At 36.7% G+C, this 24,374-nt stretch overlaps 1 protein-coding gene across 4 annotated transcripts in view; it reads right to left on the bottom strand.

Moving 5' to 3' along the window:
* BIRC6 (baculoviral IAP repeat containing 6) overlaps positions 1–24,374 on the bottom strand; it is a 171,078-nt gene that overhangs the window by 73,005 nt on the left and 73,699 nt on the right. For all 4 annotated transcript variants that reach the window (XM_014876424.2, XM_014876465.2, XM_014876433.2 and 1 more), the window contains exons 41-55: positions 24,074–24,228; positions 22,752–22,878; positions 21,808–21,918; positions 19,203–19,336; positions 18,141–18,268; positions 15,494–16,056; positions 12,359–12,534; positions 11,711–11,807; positions 11,337–11,531; positions 9,376–9,576; positions 8,489–8,768; positions 6,171–6,427; positions 4,917–5,025; positions 4,194–4,415; positions 483–1,263 (exon numbers count right to left, since the gene is read on the bottom strand). In XM_014876424.2, coding sequence (XP_014731910.2) covers positions 483–1,263; positions 4,194–4,415; positions 4,917–5,025; positions 6,171–6,427; positions 8,489–8,768; positions 9,376–9,576; positions 11,337–11,531; positions 11,711–11,807; positions 12,359–12,534; positions 15,494–16,056; positions 18,141–18,268; positions 19,203–19,336; positions 21,808–21,918; positions 22,752–22,878; positions 24,074–24,228 — 3,536 coding nt within the window. The remainder of the gene's footprint in view (positions 1–482; positions 1,264–4,193; positions 4,416–4,916; positions 5,026–6,170; positions 6,428–8,488; positions 8,769–9,375; positions 9,577–11,336; positions 11,532–11,710; positions 11,808–12,358; positions 12,535–15,493; positions 16,057–18,140; positions 18,269–19,202; positions 19,337–21,807; positions 21,919–22,751; positions 22,879–24,073; positions 24,229–24,374) is intronic.

Genomic DNA, 24,374 nt, shown 5'->3' with positions numbered 1-24,374 from the left:
AGGTCTGCAAGGTTAATGAATGTGACAAAGATAGCTGAATCTGCTCTAGAATACCAAATGCAAAGCCATATTCTGCAATACTCTGTGTTTCCTTGGACACGGGCTGTATAAGCAAACTTCCGAGGAAATCTCCTAGGGTTGCTAACGTTAAGTATGTGTATGAAGCTTGCTGTTCAAATTCCATTTCATAAAAGTTTAGCCCTATCCAATTAAACAGTCTTTTGGAGTTCAATCTAAAGTTTATTTCTCTAAGCCAAGAGGAGTACAAATCTATACACAGGACTGGACAGCCATGCCAAAACATTTTTATACATTTCAGACTCAGCCCAACAAGTTAACAATTTTTATATAAAATTTCTTCCAGTCAGTGACAACTTACAAAAACACAAGTTTTTGTAAAGAAAGGTCAAAAAAAAGGAGAAAGTTTTCAGAGTTAGCTGTAGCTATTAAAAAGTTAAAACATTATTATTTTTCTCTCTCACCTGAGCCATAAGTCTCTGGTTATTAGGATGGCAAGAGATGCACTGTAGGAAGAAAGCAACTGTTGCATTTTCAATTGCTGTCCGCTGCTGAGTGGTCAATCCTGTGGTTACAGTTGAAGAAAGCAAGCTGGATCTTGCACTGGTCTGTTGTGCCGTCATATTGTGTCCTCCAGAGGTAGCACCAGAATGGCACAACAGGAATAAAAGTGCTGTCCACAATGGATTGACTTCAGAGCCACCCAACCAATCCTTCATCATGTGGCTGTTGCCAACTTCCGTCAGAAACCTGAGAACAGGAGCAACCAGGTCTGCCGTGATGGGCATTTTATTAAAGTGCTGTGGAACATGGTGCCTCCTGAGCCTATCCTGGGTAGTATCCATTGATTGTGCAGTGCAGTCAGAGCTAGAAGTATGGTTAAAGCAAAAACTAGCGAGACTTCTTACAAGCAGTGAAGGCAAACCTGAGTCCAGTAACTGCTTGATAGCTTCAGGAGACTGAGATGAGGCAGCAAGAGTAGCCAGGTGAGACTCTGTTAGTGCAAGAGGGGCTTGTGCATTTTTCGAGTCATCTGTCAAAGATGAACTAAGGTCCTGCTTTTTGCTGTCATCGGTCATGGACAGTCTGTGCTGACACTGCATTGGAGGAGGAGTGATACCCATCCATCCCATCAGTAAGGAAAAATAATTTGGGTGGATGTGACACATGGAACAAAGCAAACTATCAACAGCTTTCTTCAAAACCATGTTGCAGGGAAGAGACATGGACCAGTTAAATAGCGACCTGTAGGAGACAGAAAATCATATCAATACATAGTCTAGCAGTCATTTTACCCTTTTTTATCATTGGGTCATACAATATTTTTGCACTTTTATGATTTACTATTATAGAACCTGCTGTGAAACACTCTGCTGAACTTCTAAGCTTCATTTGTATCACAGTATCAGCAGGATGCTGATTACCCAAAAGGCATTTCTCAACTGTATGCTTAAATCTCTTTCACTATACTGCATTTTAAATAGATATAAACCAGCTGCACACAAATACCAGATTTCAGTCTTTTGACAGTTGTCATACATCTTATCCATTTTTAACCAGCTGCAACCTCTTTGTGCTGTCAGTTCTCCAAGCTGCAGCTATTAGGTCACACACGTGTGTACACAGGCTCATTTACATGAAGGTCTCAATTCTTTGTAAGAACAGAAAGCACTTTAACATGTTTCAAAACTTTTAAAAAATTCTCTTATTAGGCATTTTCCTAAAGATGCTGCAAAAAAATGAAAGCAGCAACAACCTTGTTGGCTGAACAACACACCCTTGCTATACTTACTTGACTTTAACTTAGGACACAAGTTAACAACAGAATTACTCCTCTGGGATTCTAAAATTGTGCCTAACTTTGACCTCATATCCAAGTACTGTGTGCTTGAATGCTAATCCAATGCATGAATGCAGAAGCTAATTTAGCTCCTGTTACTCAGTTTAAATTTCAGAAGGGGTACTTGTAAAGTAAAATGATAATTTCTTCACACAGACTTTTTCAGAGTATGTGAACTACTTTAAAAAAAGCTATTTTCCAAACTGCATTCACAGTACCTTGACACCATGGTCATATTCTTTTAACATTTACATACAGAGGTGAACATGCACTTTGTGCCATTCAATGCTAGGTTTTTAAATTAAATTTGGATGTATTATCATACATTGCATTCCCTTTTGAAGACAAGGATTGTTTTCCCCTCTTGTGGATGGAAATGTTATTCTATGTTTAGTCTAAGGGCACTCTAAGAACTCAAGGAACTCTCTGGGTCTAAGTAAAAGGTGAATTTATCACCAGTCAAGAGAATAGTCGATAAAACCCCTCCCCAAGAGAAAACTCATCTCACTGGCTAACTGATCTATAACTCTGAAAAGATAGTCACAATTTCCAAAAGTCCACATATAATAAAGCTACTCTTAACTCTACTCCAACTATATATTAACACAATCCAAATGTGTTCATTTGAAAATCTTCTGGATGAGTTCATGCTCAATGAAAAACAAGGTTTTTTTCTAAACACATATTTAAAAATAACTAAGGGATTAGCATCCATTGCCAAAGCAAAAATACTGAAATGGAAAATTGGGATGGTGGGAAAATATTTCCAAGAAAAAAGTGATTTATCACATGAAGGAGAAACTTAGAGCTATAGCTAGACTACATTACAATATTTCAAAAGTTACAATACCAAAGAAGATGAAGAATACACATGCAAAATTATTTTTATTAGAAAAATTATTTACCCACATAACTCTGACAAAAAAAGCTTTTGTATTTATTTAAATAATATATTTTATAATTTGCTCCAGATGGTGGCTCATCTGAGTGATAGTTTTATATCTGGCAGGAGGTAGGGGAACAGGGCTATATTATACCTTGTATACTCAAACTAGGTAAAAACTATCATTTCATCCTGAGATGAAAACAACATGCTATCCTCCAAAAGACAGGAACTCAGCTGTGAAACCTGCTCCTATATAAATCTAATTGGGCTGCCATTTTAGAAAGCCCATTTTTATTAGAGCTTTTCAAGTGTGAAAATGTATCCTGAAAATATATTTCTGTTAAAGTGTACTGCTAAAAGGACTAATTGACCTGCAATTTAAAATCCTTAAATTGATTCCCAAGATGAACAAGATCATTTTGAATTAAACATTATGTACATCACAGTATCACTGAACTGTCTTTGGAAATTGTTTTCCTTGAAGTCATACTGCACATATGTAAGAGTTCCACATGCTTGTACCTGTAAGCATAATTTATACACTTGCTGGTGTTTGAACGTTTGACTATGCCTAAAGGAGACTGGTCATGGAAAAATTTGAAGGTTTCCTAAGAGCAACAACAAAACCATGTGCAAAGATCCCTTCATTTACTGCAACTGTATTCAACAGTACAAATCAAAGATCCCTGACTAACGCTAGATAAAGTAATTTAACAGCTGTTTTTCTATAAAACATGTGAAACAAAATTATATGGCTCCTCTTTTTTATTGTTTTGTTTAAACAGAAAAGATGATAAAGCAACATAAATTCTAAACATTAGATCATATATTTTCATTTTGGGAGTCACTAAGAGTATACATCTGGTGTTTAGGGTGAACGTCTCTTTAGAATCCATCAAAATGAAGCAAATTCATAGTTTAAGATTCACTCCAGATTTTGTGCCTCCATTCCTTTCATAGGAGACTGGCCAGAACAAAAGAGGAAACTCTAAGAAAACATCTCTCCCTTTCTACCTCTCAGCTATCAGCTATAGATGTTGGATACTGTGACAAATAAGATAATGCTTCTATAGCAGCATCCTAATGAAGATCACTTAGACGTACTGGGGAAATTACTGCACACAACTTCAATAAGAATAGTCCATTAAAAGACCTCATGAATAAAACCATGAACCAGCTTACCTTTCACATATATGCAAATATATACATGGATTTGCTGCTTCATTTCAGATTTTGGGGTCTTTAAACACAATTATACCTGGAATATGTGAAGTGCAGCTTTGAGTTTAGAACTGCTTGGATATCTTTAGCTATCCACTCTATCACTAGCTTCAGGCATATCCCTTTCCACTACTATTTCAGAGTAAATGCTTTTCAAGTCGTATTATGTCCATGAACAAAACAATTTAATTATACAAATAATGCGGTGCAAAACTTTGCTTTACTTACTCAAAGAGCTCCCTGTCCAGCAATGCTGGCAAATCGTATTCAACAAGCAATTCGTAACTATGCCACAAAATTGCTGCTACACAATGCAAGTGGGAAGGAGATGGCATCAAAAGCCCATACTCCCTGGTTGAGCTACTGGGACAAATGTAGCTGACCCGGCCACTTTTTTTCATAGCTGCAACTCTTGCAGAATCACTGACCCATTTCAGCAATGCTTGAATTCTGTAAGACAAGATGATGTTGCACATTATAAACAGGCAAAGAAACATGCAGAATCAAATCAGCTTGCTTTATTTAATAATCCAATTTACACATTCATCTGTTTCTTTGAAGGAAAGTTTGAGAGTGAGCTCAAGCTCTTTTTTCTCAAGACAGGGCAAAAATTAATTAAAAAAAATTATGTTGGACAATCAAATGTGAACTTTCTACCGAAAAAGAAAATATAGCAGGTATCTGAATTCTGACTATTTGAGAAAAAAAGTCAGTTGAAAACCAAAGTTTTATCACATTTATAATAGCAGCAAAAGAGGGACAACATTCCCTGGAAAGGTTGAAAAGAGCTAGAACAGAAAGCTGAGAGAGCTTTTTCAGATTTCTACACTTCCATGCTACCTCATAACAATCAGATTTCAAAAATGTTTGGTTTTATGAACTAATATCAAGCCACTGTTTAGCAGGTTATTTTTTGTATATGCTTCCATATGACAACCCAAATAACATTACCTATCTTTTGTTCCAGGATCTTGAGTTGTTCCAAGCTGATAAAGAATGTCTATTGTGGAGTCAGAAGAGAGACCATTTAATCTTCCAAACAGTAAAGGGCTATTCAGATCTTGCCGCATTCAAAAAAAAAAGGGGAGGGGAAATAATAGAAGTACTTACATATGTATTTTTAAAGTGTACTAATGACATTATTACAGAATTGCAATATTAACACTAAATTAAATTCTCATTAACATAAGGATGAAATTCTAATACACACCACTCTCTCAAAACTGTGCACTTTGTATGTCCAATGTTCAGCCTTACTATGAAGGGAAAAGCCATTATAACATTAATAAGATACAGAACTTAAGAGATTTACATAGCAGGCTTTTCTTCAACATATTCCAAAAGACATGACTAATTCCAATAGAGCTGTCAGACCTCTTGCTTCACAGAAGCAAACACTTTTTTCAGAATGAATGCTTATTTAACTCCAATTTACAGCAACAGGATTACATCTGAAGATTTCCACAGATTATTTCCTATTCAGCTTCTCCTCACTGTGTTCATCTTGTGCCCTGCCAGAGAGTACTATCCTACCTAAAAACATTCCAGCAAAACAGAGCAGTCTACACTGAAACACTAACTCATGGCAAAAGAAGTAACGGAAACCATTTTAAAAAGAGTGTTTTCTGCTAGCAGCCTCAAAACAGGAAAAACTGAATTTGTTTTCTTTCACTCAGAAGCTACGACACAGCAAAGTGGTATGAAACCATAAATATCAAACCCCCAGGGCACTAACAGAATAGCTCCTGCAAAATTTCACCGTGGGACATAGAATGTAGTCCTATCTCCATTATGTACCTCCACACATAAATATTTTCAATGCCTACTGCTATTCAGAATTCATACTGTCCTACAGGCTACTGCTGCCCAAATTGTGCTATGTTAGTTTTCTTTAGCAGTACTCTTTATTTTAAATCATTTGGACACAGTATCTAAAGTAAGAGGCATTTAGGATACACTGTGCATTCTATTCTGTCTTCAAAACACCCACCTTAAAAAAATCAAACAACCCTGGTTGCAATGCTTTACCATGGTAGGACTACCCACATACAAAGACTGTGATACTTAGAAGCCCAAAAAAGCACAATGGCAATTTGTGGCAACCCAGGTTCAGAATTAGAAAACAACATTCAAATATACTGTATTTGAACTTTCATACAAGCAATGTTTTTAAGCAACAACTGAAAAGACATACACTGCACTCACCTGCAGGATCACTCCCTGATGCTGAACAGTTTCTTAGAAGAATGTCAATCAATTTTAGGCCAATTCTGGTGGACTGAAGCCCAATTTTCACAAGCACAGCCTCGATGTTTGGAGAATGCATCCCACAGTAAGGGGACATTAATAAAGCAGCACATGTCTGCAACAGATTAGCAGTGGGTGCTGCAGCACTAGCCATCATTCCTTCCAAATCACTTATGTGAGTGAGGCAGTGGTGCAATAATCTTAACCATCCAATACTGAAAAGGAAAACAGAAAAATGAGCTAATGGATTATTTTATTATATTACTTTTTATCTGTAGCACAACTACCTGTATTAAATTAGAGGACAAGTACTGCAGAAAACCTCTGTGACATGATCAAACATCATCTGAGCAAAGAAAATGACTGAATTTAAGACCACAATGAAACACACATTACTAATGCTGTTGCAATCATTGGGTTAAGATTGTAAGAAAGGCAGGGTCTGTGGGCAGAAAGAGTTAAGAGCCTGCAAGTTTTATTACTAAAGTTTTTCAAGATTTCTCAATTCAGATACATATTTCTTCCAATAGGAAGAAATCCTTCCCTGTTGAGGGAAGGATAAAAGTGAATGGGTTTATATAAGGGGATGGGTGTGGGGTGGGTTTGGGTTTTATCGATTGTTGGGGTTTTCTCTCTTTGTTGCATTTTATTTGCTTGTGTGTTTTGGTTTTTTTACATCAAAACAAGTGAAGGTGCAACAGTAGTTGGCATTAAAATCATACATCTGCACAACTTCCCTGACATTACAAACTTTTAGGATCATACGCATTTACAATAAACTACAGTGAACCTTAGGTAACCTGATTTAAAATGCATATAGAAAAAGCACAGAAATTAACAATGTGTTAGCTACTACATTTCCCCCACGTCTCTCATTCTTTGACAAAATCATTCAGAAGTTCTTTTAATAACAAATCCTGAGAAATAAACCTACTGTAACCGAATCAATTTGGAAACACATCAGTCAGACTTTACTTATAAAATACACAACAATACTATTTAAACTAGCATCAAGATGGCAATCTAAGCTGTATGTGAAATAAATGGCATCTTTCACTGACAAATTCTAAACTAGCAGGTTGTTTCCACAAGTAACATTTACCACAGTTTTAAAGAAAGTAAACTTTATTATTGATCTTAAATTAGGTTTACACCTTTATTTTTGGAATGATTTACTCCTAAATCAATTGTATTCATCAATTAGAAAAGAGCAAGTTCTCTGTTATGTCTGAAACAAAATTTATGCAAGTTTATTGTATATATGTTTCACATTACTATCACTGCTTTATTGAGAAACTTACAGCATTAAGCTGAAAGCTACAATAAAACATTTCAAGAAATGAGGAATATACTTTCATCTTCTTTCTTTACATACTGATTATTTCTGAAGTAAAAATATAGTACAATTTGGCTATAATAATTTTCTTCACTGCTATTTAAGAGCAAAGACCAATTTCAGCTATACAGCTTTTAATAAATATACACTGAGAGTATCCATGTTCTCTAAATACACCTATGCTCTCAAAATTTTTCCCTACAGAAGAAAGGTTTTTAAACCTTTCCCATGCTCTCTTCAAATTTATAAACATTAAGGTTCAAAGATGAAATATTTAAAATTAATGAGTTTTTACAATTTAGTAAGCTAAATTTAAAAACCAGGAAGACACAAAAATCCATCCAGTAAATTAAATTCAAAGTTGGAAAACTCTGACACTTTAAAAAAATTCCTTATGTGTTCATTTATTTTTATTTTTAAAATGAGTAAGATACTCAAAATGCCACCTAACCAAATAAAACACTTTTGAAAAGAAATCTTGCCGATATGCCAGAATCATAACAACATTCAGCTCCTATTTCTGAAATGTCTGCAAACAGCAGTATTAGATATGACTTCCACAAAACACTACATTGTTCTATTTCTACTCCTGCTCCAATACTTATGTAACTGTTGACTTCTGTAAGGATAAGAAGTATTTTGGCACTCCATTTTTTTTGACAACTGCCTACCCATTAAAACCACAAAATGCAACTCTAAATGCTTTCCTATGCTTCGTATTCTCTTGCTGTTGCAGGGACAAAACATTCCCTTTTACACTTGCAGACTAAGCATGCTACTAAAGAAGGCACAAGTACTGCTTACATTTCCCTTCATATTGGGAAAAAACTGAGGAAGAGTTTGCTACTGAAAGACCTGACTCGGAGAAGCAAATGCCATAAAAAACCCAAACCCTAAACCACGCCCTGGCACAAACTGTCCCCTGGCACTGGGGCCTCACCTCGTTTTGGAGACCTGGTCCTCAGAGGGCAGGAAGGGATTATTGACAGTGGCAGAGGAGGTGTTTCCAAAGGCAGTGAGGCCCAACAGCTTGATCTGAGAGAGGCCCAGGGTGCTGGCATCCCGAGGACGATGGAGACGAAGGCAGACAGCTGAGGCAACTTCAGCTTTTACCAGCTGGATTTTTATATAGGTGAGACCACTTGTGATAACAGGAGTTGACAAAGGTAACATATTGACACCATCAGCGCTTATTTCAACAGATACTGATGAAGGGCAAGCTACAGAGTAAGATAAGAAGGTTTAACACTACTTTAAAATCTGTTCCAGTTTGTCTTCATCATGGAAACGTGGTCAACAATTAAAATTCAGAGAACAAAATGACTGAAATGATCTCAGGCAGACACTACTACAGAACTGCAGCTGGAGAACTTGACCTGGGAGATGGTACATATTAAAAAGCACAAGCATTTTGATACATGGTATATACCGTTTATTTCAAAGACTTCAGATGAAGAGAAGTCTTGTCACTGAAAACAGTTTCCCTATCAGGGCTACAACAATAAGAACTGAAAGTCTCAGGCTTTTTCCCAACTACCATACATAAGCATTTTGCCTTAAGACCCTTGACCAATAACACTTTCTCACTGGGCAAAGTTTTGATACGTATGACAAAGTATCACTTAACATGAATGCCATGTGACAAAGAAAATGAGTAGAGGCAGGGCCTTCAGCTCTCAAAGAAAGCAGAATTTTCAAGTTTTCAAACTTATTTTACAGGCATTACTCAAACAACCTCTCAGCTTTAGTTCCTTTGCTTATACTCTATGTATTGTATCCCAGCCTTCACATTTTTGAACTGGCATCAGCATCAGTGAATTTACTTACTTGCCAGAGAGGCCAGGTGAGGCTGGATGTGGATCTCCTTGAGCAGCACAGCTGCAGGAAGGTGAATCGTGAGGTCACACCAAGCTTCCTCAGGTAAGAATATGTATGACCATGCAGCAGACCGAGCCCGTCTGTGGGGAGGGGTAGCCTGCAACAGCACTTCAGCAGGCTGGGCAGTGGGACTGCTTGAGGTGATTGAACCTTCAAAAACAGAACCATTAACACTGATTATTAATGTTTATTAATAAAACCAAGATGAATTTACAACTTGAACTGTGGAAAACACCTTTTTTCTGTCTCATCTCTTTTACTTTATCAGCAATTTTACTCTGAGACTGTTTTAAATAAGCAGTTTATGTATCCACATGCATACATATGTCCTTAAAACTTGCTAGGGGATAGTTGCTACCAAAGTTCTAAACGTACTCTCAAGAGTACATGACAAAAACTGACCAAATAGAAAGGCTGCATGCTTAGAACTTGAACTCAGTCAATTCGCAATTAACACACTTGAAATACTAAAATAACATGCATGACTTTAAAACCAACTTCTGCAAGCCTTTTTTCTTTAAAAAGGTTTCACATGAAAACTCCTTTCTAAAAAAGACACCAGAATAAAAAAATAACTGACTACAGCTGCTGCTTCTTTTTCTACTCCTAGCATATGTTAAGAATGAAGAAGGAAGATGTAGGCCGTCTACTTTAGCAAGTTATAGGGCATAACAAAACCAGATTTGAGCTGTTCCAAATTACAGGGACTTGGAGTGTTCTACTGTAAGGTATCTATAGCCTGATCCCACAACTAAATGCCTAACAGCAGCTGGACATTAATTCCTGGACACATTTTGATAAATTTTCATCCCAAAATGAATAAAGCTCATCTCAGAGAACAACCACACGATGAGAATCGGAATGTTCTACAGAGACTATTAAATGACAGGAATTAGAATGAACTAAGTGAGGGAAACAGAAAGTTAATTTCAAAAGCACACTCCTGACTGACAGTTAAATATCAAGAGAGATGCCCTCATGAGATACCTCGGATTTTTACTATTAAAAGTAATAAAGAAGGAACATTTGCAGGACTCCTAAATTTACCATTTAGATGTTTGTGAAGAGCAAAATAGAAGATTTCCAGTGGCCACTATTCTACCAAATAAACCTCTTTTCACTGTCTTTTGTAATGCCATTATTTTTGACATTTTTAAATTTGAACCACAGGACTGAATGGATTCCTTTCTCATTCAACAATCTCTTCGAAAATTTTAAAATTAATCCTCTCTTGTCAGTGAGACAAATTGTATTAACACGTTCAAGGGCAACAGAAAACAAAGACACTAGTAATGAAAAGGAAAGCCTTTGTAAGATATTACAGTACCACTACCTCTTAAAACACACACATTTTAATTAACTGGCAGCCATTGTATTGATATCAAAACAGCATTGCAATTCTAAAAAATACTCATGCAGGCAACTTGAGAGCAGTTAGAAGTAGGTAGAAGAGCACCATCAGCAATATCAGCTTTATGCTCCACCTTCTTCTGCTCTGCTGCACAGAACTCAGGCTCATTCTCTATCATCCCACAATGTCATGATTCCGTATTAACTCCATCAACACTGATGTGCCTTAAAAGAAGTTACTAAGTCTTAGTGTGTCTAAAGCAGATGGTGGGCTAGAACCAGTCATCCCCTGACCTAGGGGAGGAGAAAGGGGCTCACCTTGAAGCATGACTTCATTCAGACACAGATCACTCCCTTTCCTTTGCTCCCCTGTCTACATGAGGTCTTATTACCTGTGGAGGAGGGAACTAGCCTCATCCCTCAACATTACCTTGCAACACCAGCAACCATGCTCATTAGAAGATTTAGTAGTACTGGAACATTTGACATTACTGTATTGCTTTTTGGTAAGAACTTGCTGCACATCCAAATGAGCAGCAGACATAAGAAGCATTACTCACCCAAAGGTGCAAAATTGTGAATTCCTTCTGCATTGTCAGGCTCAGAAGCGAGCACTCTGGCTTTCAAACTGCTATCTGTTGCTTTGGTGGGACCAGAATCCAGGAATTTCATAATAGTGGAAACCATGCTTCTTGCTGTGTTAACAATAGCTCTTGTGCTTGTTACCATGTTGTTACAGATAAGTTGAACACCACCTGTATATAATGAGGGCAGGGAGAAAAAAATATTGCTCAGAAGCATGCAATAGAGTCCACACAAGCTAAGGCCTAATCGGTAAACTGGCCCATGTAGACACAGATATGTATTGTGTAAGTGCCAAAAAAATCTAAACCAAACTTTTTCTTTGATGTGGCTAAAGAAAAGACATTCTTACCCATATCATGGAAAGCCTTCAGTGCCTCACTTGTATCCAACACTCGTAAAATGAACCAGAGCAGTGGCTCAGATAACTGACATGTGGCAAGAGAACCCTAGAAGAAAATCAATTAAGACACACATGATTTCATACAAAATTAGTGCAGTAGAAATTTAAATAACAGCTCTCAGCCTCTCCTTTTAGTAGGCAAAACTACCACAGAAGAAATGCCACCACAGCTGACCTCTCTGTTTCCATATCCAACACCATGTTCCACATGGTTCAATTCCTTAAGCAGGTTAAGTCTTTGGGGTATGGAAAAATTCAAAATCAGGGGGTGAGCAACTTCAGGGAAATAAGAGTATTGAGCATTAAAAATAGCCACAATAAATGTACTTCTCACTTGTACATAAAAAAATATCTGTTGCATCTTCAAGCCTTTAGCCAGGAACATTTACAGGAATGTCAAAATGTCCTTAGAGAAAACTCTCTCTCTCTCCCTCTACCATGGGCAACAGAGAGAGGCTTCCTAACTTCAGCAGCCAAATGAAGCAAGGTTGTAAAAATGTTAACAATTCTTCTACAAAGCAATACTTTAGTTTTCTGACCTTACTATTGATTACAGAATCAACTACCTTGAAGCATAGCAAGCCTAAGAGAACTTACCTGCCTTCCCATGTACCCACAGGCCATGTAGGTAAGAATAGGCTGAAGCATCACTTGAACTGTTGTTGCTTTCTTACTAAGTGTTGTCAGGATAGTGAACAATCCATCTCCAACTGATATTGCATCTAAGCCACCATGAAAGTTCTCGTGTTTAGTCAGATGTAAGCCACTTGCACCTAAATGAAAACGGATAGTTCAAAGGTCACAAACTGAGACCTGACAAAACATTAACAGCACATAAGAGAACTCAAGAATATTCAAATGTTCACATGGATTTTACAAAGTATAAATGGACCAGTTTTCAGAATCATATGACTTACAATCAGTGTTCCCAGATACGTATAAATAGGAAGACTTGACCCAGGAAGTCAGGAAATTTAAATCAAATCAGACCATAAAAATGAGTGCAATTAGTGAAGGAAAGAGGGCAACTACAAGGATTGGAATCACTCCTACCTAGAAGCAACTGATGTTTAAGATTTCTTTCAGGTAATAATAAATTGCCCTTGTGCTGCCAGAAACTTCCCCAAACATTTAACACACATATTTCTATCAGAAATATCTCTCCTGGAAATTTGCTTCTCACTATTAAAGCTCAGAGTTCATTCATGACAATTTTCTGAATATCAATTATCAGCAATATTGAGTACACATTGCTGAGATTACAGACAGAAAGCAAAATAACAGTCTTCCCATGGAATAGATTACTTCCATAAATACAACTGTCTTACCAATCATATGACTTCGATCTGGAAGAGCTGTTAAAAGTGGTCTTAGATTTAAATGTAAGACAACCATAGACTAATCCTGTTCTATTTAGACAAACTGAAGTTGTACTAACAAATAATTAAAAAAAAAAATCCATGTGGTCAAGTGTTCTTTGGAACATGTGTTAAAGAAACATTTTTGCAAGAGAATTGCCAGGTGTAGCACTTTGGCCACCTTTAAACTGTCAAGAAAACAAATATTGATAAGCAATGCATGCACAGCAACTAATAAAGCAGTCCTAAGACCCAGCCTCTGCCCAGCCTGGGAAAGTTAAATGGAACGAATGATAGAGCTGTAAACAAGTAAGTTGGATTTGCTGTGAGGGAGGACCTTCAGGTGAGGACAAGATAGGGCAGGAGGTGAATATTGTTACTTGTATGATTTTCACAGTTTGTCAATTACAAAGCATAAAACCCTAAGGAAACAGACACAATTGCCATAAAAATAAAAACAGAAAGAAAAATGTTTAAAATTAATGTAACAAGTGAATTACATGAGGCCATCATGGATCCTGACCAGCTGGCTTTCCAGATGCAGTAAATTAACACTATAAGCATAAATTTTGACACCAGAGCCACTACTAGACAGTAACCTCTGCAGACATCTTCTTGTTTACCTATCCTGATAGCACCTTTCCATGCTGCATTAGTTATTTCATGTTTACTACTATATGCTGGTAACTAATTTCTGGATCCTCTGTAACTCTGGCTGCAGTCTTGCAAAATGTTTGGTTCACAGAAATTGTCTGGAGAGATCTTAATATAGTTTTTCTTGAAGGAAGTAAACCCACAAATAGCTGTGTTATATCTTCCCAAAATACATGGACAGATTATTTTAAATAACCTATATGAAAAACCCTTTGGAAGAACAATTCATTGGAGGAATCACCTGGCTCAGAACCCTAATTTCAATGAAAAACATTTTGAAAAAACTAACTTTCCAAATTGCCCTTAAAAAAGGCAAGACAACTTCTGGACAAAAATCAGTGGTTTAGAAAGATATCAAAGTTGAGGAGAAGAATATCTGAATTTCACTCCAAAGAAACACAGAACAAACCACCATTCCCAAAACAAACTACTTTCAGTGTTCATAGTGTGTTTGCAACATGATATCAACTACCCAAAGAGATGAAAGGAGATACTCTAGAATTAATTTTAGGAAGGTTCCAACAGCACAATCCAGGCTTGTCAAATCCTGTCTCCTGTTTAATTTGATTACTAGAGATAACTATCTTTTCCTCCATTGCTTTCATGCTGAAATAAACCACTGGTCTAATATTCATGAGGGCTCACTGAACAAGTAACTGTTTCCTGATAATAACCTAAGTTAAGTTTCATATCTGCTTAAAAGAGGCAGCACAGAAAAGGCCAGAGGAACTTGCCTCAAAACCAGAGAATCACTATAAAGAGAACAAAATTTTACAACTATTACACCTGAAATGGAGTGCAGGTCTTTGTCTATCCTCCTGCAAAATGTTTTGCACATGCAGAAATCCATGGTATTTCAGTCAGTGGATTAACCTGAGCAAATAAATTCTATGCTACCATCACAGCACAGAAGCAAGTCACAAAGGTAGTCTGTCTGAGAAAATGCACCTCAGATAAATGTCTGACAAACAACAGCTTTGCTTTCTAAGTATTATCATCTCCCTCACTAGTTCATAGCAGGAAGATCCCACCCACAAATATATGACTGCAACTCCTAGAACATGATGTTAAAGCGTTTTCTGGTAAAACAGAGGAAAGGTTTAGGTATTCTATGAAAGGGATAGAATTGTAATTTGTATTTTCCAAAAGTGATTTAAAAAAACATCCAGTGCATAGCAAAAAACTGAGGTAAGGTGTCCTGTACAAACTGAAGACTTATCCTAATTCATACATTGAGGTATGTGATGGCCACAGACTGAAATACAGGAAATCCCACTTAAACATAAGAAAAAGACTTTGCTATTTTAAGAACGATTGATCATTATAACACGTTGCCCACAGGAGTTGTGGAGTTTCCACCCCTGAGGAATTAGAAATCCAACTGAACCAAGGTACTGAGCAACCTGCTCTCAATTGAGGCAGACTGAGTTTGTGCAGGAAAGCTCAACTACACAATCTCCAGAGGTCCTTTAACATTAAGCATTGTGAAATTCAGCAAATTCAAATGCCAAACGCATTCCTGTTTGGTTTCAATTACTGTCTCCCACCTTCTGTTAGGGTTTTTTTCATGCATCTGTTCTCCTTTACCTTTTCTCTGTCTCTTCTTTCCTGTCATTTCTGTAACACATTCCTTCACATCTACACCCAGCTTATGAGATTGCAGAAGTTTTAAATGTTTCACCACCCAAAAGCCCTTCCATGTTACTCAGAAAACACGTACCAATAATCATTGCCATAGCACTGCTGTTACACTGGCCAAGCGCAGACAAAATCTGGCTCATGATTTGTTGGTTGGCCAACACCAGGTCTGCCACGTATGCAGTTGATCCTTGAGTATTAGGGTTGCTTCCATTGCCATCTTTGCCTCCTGAAACCTTCTCCTCATCAGACACACTGTCTGTAGTACTGCTTGCCACTGGAACACGGGCACTGTATTCTCGGTTACTGGAAAGCGGCAGTTGAACTAAAATGTTTATCAGCTTTAATAAATCAAACATGAGTTGATCCCTTGTCATTTCTCCACAAACTGCTTTGGCATCACCTGGACGGATAATATTGGCAAAGAGCCCTCCAAAACATGCTCGAGCACCCACAGAGCTGTCTGAGCCACTGCGAGACATGACTTTGTCAGAACACGTAATGTAATGATGCACAAGAAAGGTTATAGACTCAATTACTGCAGAAATTGTGCTAACTGATACAACTTCAAAATTCTGTTCCAGGGTGAATTCCAAGAGTTTCACTTGAGCATCCAATGGTCCCTGGCCTGTCTGGAAAGCACCCCTGAAAGAAAAAAAAAAAAAAAAAAGAGAGATATTACAAGTTATACAGGTTTGGCTGTTTGAATGTGGTCTCTTTCCTTGATTTTTAGGAATCTAAAAGCACACCAGACTTCCAATAAATAAAGACCCAGCTATTTTCAGAAATGGATGTTGAAGCAAAAACTAATCTTTCAACCGCGTCAGCTTTTGTAATTTTTTAATATACTGGTCATTAAACAGCCTGCAGAACCTGCTCAGGACACCATTTTCCTGATACCACTAAGGATTAAGAGGTAAACTTTGAAAAAGGCTAGGATTCTTTTTTTTTTTTTTTGTAATTCAGTAAATTTTGTAGGTAAAGACTTGGAACAATCTATATATAGACAGGATAGTCTTGCTCAATTCTTGGTGAAAAGTTTCCTACATTTGCAAGAAAACCACGTGGAAAGCAGTCACATAATACTTAAATATCATGAGGATTCTTTAGTTCTAAAAAGAAATCATGATGGATTTTTTCTTCCCTTAGGCCTCTTGTTTGTCTCCCCACCCAGCCACTCCCCACCTAGAGACAAAAAGAATGGTCAGATTTTTACCTATCTAAATAGTAAATATACATAAGACCATAAGAAGGCATTTAAAATACCACAGGCTGGTGCTTGTAGGTTGACTTCTTAAAGGATTTCTAGGAATAAGTTTATTTTATTAATTGCTTTTACACATATAGTGGTGAAGTACAAAAGGAACCTTTTGAATTGGTGTATCTAAAATAAAACTTGTATTAGTTACTAAATTTTCATTTACTTCTCTGTATCTTCTCACATGGATTAATTTTATTCTAACTTTTAAAACTAAATACAGAACAAAACAGTTTAGAGAAACAGCCCTGAAAAACTGTTTGGAATTTAAGTAATTCTAACAGTAAAACACTGCTTTTCTTTACAATTAATCTTATGATCAGACAAGACACAGTACAGTTCATTAATTATCTGTGTTCTCCACAAATCTGTGCTCTCATCCAAATCCCTTTCTGGTGCTTTGCTTCCATTTAATGCCATTTCACAAAAAACCCCAACACGTTTCAAAAACTCCCCTTTCAGCGGTCTCATTAGCTTATTTTAGATAAATGCCGGCATGTAGACACCTGATTCACTCTGAATTAATGACTTTACTGTATTATGACATGTCTCATAGAAATCATCAATATAACCTGGTAAACACTACTCCTATAATTTAAGTTACAAAAAAATCTCATGGAGAAGGCAGAAAGCATTTTCTGTAAGATTAAAGAATAGATAACACCAAAGTGCCACCTACTGGGAACCTGAGCCTGAGGAAGCTCATCCCAAACTACACAAAGCCTTTGTCAGGAGATGAGCAGAACATCAGTATCAGAAAGAAATGCTTCCTGGTGTACTTCAGACTAAACAATTGCCATATTTCCAGTGTACCACCGGAGACAAAGTCTTGTGCTCATTGGTCTTGCCTTGAGGAAGCCAAACTGTGAAAGATGAGCCATAAGCACTTATCTCTCCCCTGGCCAGAGGCACTTCTCTACACTAGTGGGCACCAATAGGCCCCAGGAGAGTGGGACAGAGGATGTTTTCCACTGTCATGTGGAGAGAAAAAAGCCACCCAAGATAAAGCAATAAAAATGCATATTGCATAAACAGAATTTTGCAATCTCATAATTCATCTTTCCATGTGAGAAAAGCCATCTGTACTATTTTCACAATCCATGAATAATTTTTTCATTAATTCAGACCTCTCAGATACTTTTATTACGTAAGCTCATCAACAGTGTCCTTACTTTAAGGGAATTACTTCAATAAGGTTTATCTCTTAGCTTTAAATAAAATCAGTTCAAAATTTTAGTGCCTCTGTTGACAGTCCCTCACACAGACAGCTGTGTGTGAATTCCAGATGCACTTTTCCATGAGCTAGGAGCAGCCCAGATCCTGCTGCTAGTACAGCAGCAGCAACGATCATTTCCACTGACACATAACTTGACAGTAGGACAAGGCACATACACATCTGAGTTTTGATTCATAATCACACAGATTTTAAAGAAAAGGAGGGTATGAAAGAAAACAAGCATGTAAGATTTACCTTTCTGTTGAAAGTATGTGTATTAATTTCAATAAAAATTCACTGAACATCTGAGGACAAGTCGAAGAAAGATGCACTTGTAATCGAGTAAGAAATTCTTGCATAGCTTGTGTTGCTGTTGGCCCAACCTAGAAGAAAAGATATTTTAGGAAGTATTATATATAACTGAAATGTCTTCAAGAACCTTAACGTCTTCTAAGAACAGGAAAGTATTGCATAGCTTAAATTTGCTTTCTGAAAATTTTTAGCATCTTTACAGAACTAATCTGTATCCATTTATAGTATGTGTTTTTCTATTATTAATCCTGAATCAAAAGCAAGAAATTCAGTTCTTTGTCTAAGACTTGCTTTTAAGCTTGAGACTGTTTTCAGTAATGCAAACTATACTCCATACAGAATCCACTTCTGTGCTAATCTGAATGCTTTCTCACAAACTACATACTTAAGTAAGAACTTTAATGGCACTGTGCAGTGTTAAAGTTCTAGAAATGACTATGTATTTTCATGAAAAATTGCTGAGAAAAAATACCCTAGAACTACCAGGTGTTTTCTGTCTCCCAAACTGAGACTCCTGTCACATACTACATACAATTAAGTTCACTAGAGCTTTTTTAAAACACTATTTGCAGACATTTCAAAGTTTGCAAAAAAGCAAGAAAACATTAATTGAAATTAGGAGAGGCAGCAGATACCACATGAATTCAGAAACAGGCAAAAAATGAAAGTATAATTTTAAATTCAGGAATTCTTTGATATTAAAACTTAATCTTCATTGGTATTTTTATCCCAACTCAACAAGATTTTGGGAAAGTAACTGAATAGAACAATTCATTCACATATGGCATCCCCTCCCTGTGGCAAGTCTCCGGAGAGTTGTGAAAATATACCAGTACTACTGAGAGTGTATCAACAACATGAACTTCCCTATGGCTGCTCATCAGAACCAACTAAGACTATAACTAGAAGAAGAAACAAGACAAGGATAGAATACATTATGAATGAACACATTTCTGCCTTGAAATCCTACTGCAAAAAGTTTCTCTTATTTTAATTGCTCATTACCTGTGGACTGTGTTGATTTGTTCCATGAGGGTTAGTGCCAGAAAGAAATTTCACTAACACATGAATAAGGTTGGGATCTGATACCAACAATTGGGCAGTACTTTCCTGAGCTCCAATGGCATTGCTTGGACCAGCTTAAAAATAAAGACATAAAAATTACATGCATAATCTTAAACATTAGGCACAAATCAATTATTTATAGTGCAAATCCCTTACATTTATTTCATGATGTGGAAATATTCTCAGCTAAATCAGCTACCAAAACCTGATTACTCGGGACTACAATTTTGAGTTTTCCTGTAAGTACAGATACAAAGCCCCAAAAACATCCAATCAGTATTCCAAGCTTGCTAAGGCAGTATTCCTGAAAATAGAGATTAATTTTGTAGGTGCAATACATACAGACATTTTGATTTGTCCCTTTTTGTTAGTCCAACACATTAATAAGGCTCAAGTGCACTTTTTAGTTTGTCAGATAGAGACCAGGTGTTCTGTTATCCTGTAAACAATCACAGCATTTTTGTTCTTGGCACATGCAGAGACTTCTCAGAATAAAACTTTAGGGAGCTTGACAGATAAGAACTCTGAAGACTAGAATTTGAATTAAAATACACCCTTCAGTGATCAAACAAACAAGTTTTACTAAGTGTGAAGTCTTACTTTTGCAGTAGTAGTATACTGAATCAGTTGAAAACAAGAAAAAAGCACAACATAGAACAGATCCTTGGAGGTGGAACAATGCTTTTGAGCAAATGCCATCATGCCAATGTTCTCCCTTTCACGACTTGCTCAGGGAACTCCCTGTGGGGGAGGTACAGGGACATTCACACCTAGGCCTGAAGGTGTTCATCCCTTCTGCTAAGATGGAACTGACTCAGCTGTGCTGTCTTTAAGAGGCAACTGTCATGTGGTGTCAAACCACCAAAGACCCCAAAGTGCCCCCAGACTCATTTCTGGGGCCTTCCACCAGAAGACTGTGCATGATTCTGTGCTGCATCAGACAGTGTAGAACTTCCCCCCAGTGGGGGTACCTGGGCATTCCCACCTGAACTTGAATGTCTAGTAACCCACTGAACTCTGCTTCCAGGCTTCCAGCACCCTGGATGGATCAAAACAAAACCATCAATTCCACCAGTGGATACCTAAATTGCAACAATCAGATCTTGTCTCTGGATCCACAGGTGGTGATACCTTTCCTCTCCCCTATCTACGCTTATCCTTTCTTTCTCTCTTTTTCTTTTATGTTTTATTAAGTGATATCTTTATATTTCTGTCTTATTTTTACAGATAATCAAAACAGCAACATACCTCCTTTCCATTACAACCCAACTGCTCTAAAATAAACCTGCCATACAGTATATATTTACATATATATATGAACACTGATCATTCAGTACAGTGTTGCTTCACTTTAATCCACCCAAGGGATCTATTAACAAGAACTTGTAACCTGGCCTTTAGGGACATGTCATGACACTTCCATCTCCAACCCTTTCCAACTCAACTCCAAGTCAGAATCCTACATACAAAAAAAGCACAATGACATTCATATGCTCAAGTGTGTCTGCCATGAACCACAGAGTTTGCTTCTGAGTAGCTTTTCATTTACCTGCTGATCTCAGGCAACTACCAAAGAAACTTGCAAACATGCAGCTGACAGTCTGTCAGAGAAGAACACTGAGCCCCATAACACTTGCAAGATATTCACATATGATCCCCGTGATACACACTGCATCAATTCTGGAAATTTTTGCCAGTCTACAGATACAAACTGAAGAGTCTGACTTGTTACCTGAAGGTAGTTATACCAGAAATCAGGCCATATTCTATTCTCAAATACTAAGAATAAGAGTGAAGTCTCTTTCATTAGTTTTTTGCAGTTCTACTTCAATAATTTAATCAGATTTTTCTGTGACTGATTTCTAAACAACATCATAGAAAGGGGACAGAAAGTAAAAATTTTAAGAAAGAAGTGCATCTTAAAGTCAATGATTTGAAATGGCAAATATGAAAAAAAATCATAAGCAACATTTAGAACTACTTCCTTTAATTTCTATCAGTTTTGTGGCAAAATTCACAGAGTGAGACTATTTCTAGTGTGTTATGGAGCAATACAGAGAATATGAGATATACTGGTATGCATAGGGAAATGAAATGGCTGTATTTCTATTTTAATAGATTCAGCTGCTGGGGATTTATTTTCAGATAGCTTAATATAAGCAGTGACTGGTGCCTGCATATTTACAAAAATATTCCTACTCTGTCAGAGACACTTCAATCTCATTCATAGCAACTTAATGATTCCCCTCTGCTACTTCTACTCACACTACAAAACCTAATTCCCAGGGATCATTAGCTAGTCCTAAAATGTTTTTTAGAAGACACTGATGACTTGCTTATAATGACGTTTTCTCTTACCATAAGGGTTTCTGTTTCCCATGGTACAAGCAATTCAAGGAGCTCACTCTTGAAAAGCCCGAAGTTAATGGAGAACAAAAGTATGCATATGGCAAAATGAATATTCTGGAAGTCTTTTAATGGAACCAACACTCATTTGTACATCACTGAAACTGTCAACATAAGAAAACCAACCAAACAAACTTACCATTAAGCTGCATATTTGTCATGAGTGTTAGGCTGTGAAGCACAAGGCACCATGTCCGGAGTAAGGTATTAGGATACCATGCCAGAACTGACAGGAAGCTAGTTACTGAAGCTGTCAAGAAAAACAGATTTTTCCAGGTTTTAATCTTCAAGGTATTACTATAAATTACCAATTCTTACTGTAAGGTGATATGCTGATTGTTATTAATATTATTGTTCCTTGCATTCATTTTGTTTTGACAACCACTGTTGCAGGAAATTAGGAAAAGAAACCTCATCAACACCTCAAAGGAACTGGCCCACAGAACTTTCTACAGCGTGCAGACCCTGACATCTCAGAGAAAACAATGCAAAGAAACTGGTTTCAAATGTTCTCAGGAAGTCAGTGTAACAGGTTCATTATATCATGCATTAACATTTTGGATTATCACCACAAGATATCACAGACCTTCTTAATTATATAGTATAATGTATTGCAAGAAAAAAAAATTCAGCGTGCCTTCATACTAGATCAGCAATCTGATGCTCAACAGTGATGGTGCTTTTTTACTCTGCTGACCCCTTTCTTAAGGGAAGGATGGTATAAAGGATATGAAATTCATCAGAAAAGTGCATACACTTGCACAGTTCATCTCAGACTAAGAAGTGTATTTTAATGAGTCCTCCTAATGAGTTAGGAACAACATATTTTACCATTTAATTTCTAATACCTTTATTAAAATTGAATGAATTAACTCTCAGTTACACACCTGCAATATGTTTTCCACTTTAAGAAGAAAATGATACCAAGAGTTCTTTATAAGAACACAGCAATTATCTCAATACTGATCTTATAAAAAATACTTCAATACTTTTTGATTATTAGGAAAAATTGAGCATTAAAAAACCCCAAAACAAACAACCCAAACTTATTTTCCATTATTTCCCATATTCAATGTATTTTACCTTGGTTCAGGGAAACAACAGGTATTCGGTTAGCATTGTAAAGGAAAATATCAGCACCACTATCTTTACTTCCAGAGGAGCTGGAATTCAGGCTTAATGTGAGCCATAGCTGCAATAGGGATTCAAGCTGAAAGAAAGAGGAAAAAAACCACTATGAAACCAAACTCAGAACCCCAGAGCATCAAAGTTTTCATTTTCATCAAAGTTTTAATTTTAAAAGCTTGGTCTACATTCTCAGCTGTTACTGTTTCACTGCATACACACACTCTCTTTTACTGAATTTGAAAATTCTGCTAAACATAATATTCAAGGCAAATTCAGTCTAAACTAGCAAATGCTTCAGCTATTGTTTTTGTAATTCATTTCTTCCAAATCGATTCTCTGAAGAAGTCTCTTCAAATTTGTGTTTTGAAAATGCAGCTTTACACACTGTTCAGAAATATCTTTATGAAGTAAAGGTATACCGTACACCTGTAACATGTACAGGTAGGTTTACAGATTTGCACGGAAGCTTTTGTAATGTTATTAAAGTGATGTTTCCCAGTCAAGCAAAATTATTCAAAAGAGCCCATTTATCTAATGAGAAACCTCAGAGACACTGATGCCTATTCTCAATAATTCCACTGAGGAAAATAAGTCTTTAGATATTCTGGGGAAGCATCAAAGACGTTTACACAAGAAATTGTATTTTGGATGAGATATTTAAAGAACAACTGAGGGATGGAGTCAGCCACTCTATCAAAATATCAAGAGGCAGGCAGGCATCTAATCATTATATATATAGCATGCATGGCATTCCTTTGTATGAATCAAGAAAAGCATTGCTAAACCAATGACTTTTCAAAAAGCAAAGTTTTAAATTTGCTATTAACATACAGGATCATTGGATAATTCAGATTGGAAGGAACCTTTGCAAGTTATCCAATGCAATCTGCTCAAAGAAATGCCACAGAAGATATCAGACTTGGTCGCTTGGGGGTTTATTCAACTGTGTTTTGAAAAGCTCCACAAATCTCCATTTGTAATTAAGTGCCATTTAGTGACATTTTTAATTAATAAGCAAACAATTATCATTCAGTGGATATAGAAACTTGTTTTTAAATATGAAAATATATACCAGTTTTCCACTGTAACAAGCAACGTCTGCTTTGACAAAAGCTTTTAGCACTATTACATTATCAGTACTCTTGTCCATGACATATTCATAAGCAATACAGCACATAACAGATTACTTGAATCCTATGTAGCAAGAAGTAGAAGAAAACAACTCTCAAATTTAGAGATAAATACTATCAGAACATTTAAAGTTCAAAATTATCTACCTGAACATGGTGGACTTGTAGCATGGAGAAGAGTTTGTTGAAGCATGCGCTCAGCATAGGTATAGATGACAACTGCACAATCAGCTGGGCATTTTGGTTAGCAGCATGTAATCCCCTCAGCAGTGAATCATCTGTGCCACTGGGAGACTGTGTCACTAGAAAACAAAACAGGGTAGCATCCACCCATGAATTACTTTGAAAAGTTGCCAGAAGTAATTTCATCATTATTTCCTTGCATTTTGTACTTAAGTGAAAGGTACTTTTTTATAATTTAGAACAACTTCTTCAACGTAGTGTTCAG

The sequence above is a fragment of the Sturnus vulgaris genome, chromosome 3 (assembly GCF_052056855.1).
Source record: "Sturnus vulgaris isolate bStuVul1 chromosome 3, bStuVul1.hap1, whole genome shotgun sequence".
In the NCBI taxonomy this organism is placed as follows: Eukaryota; Metazoa; Chordata; class Aves; order Passeriformes; family Sturnidae; genus Sturnus; species Sturnus vulgaris.
This window is presented reverse-complemented; position numbering and strand designations above follow the sequence as displayed.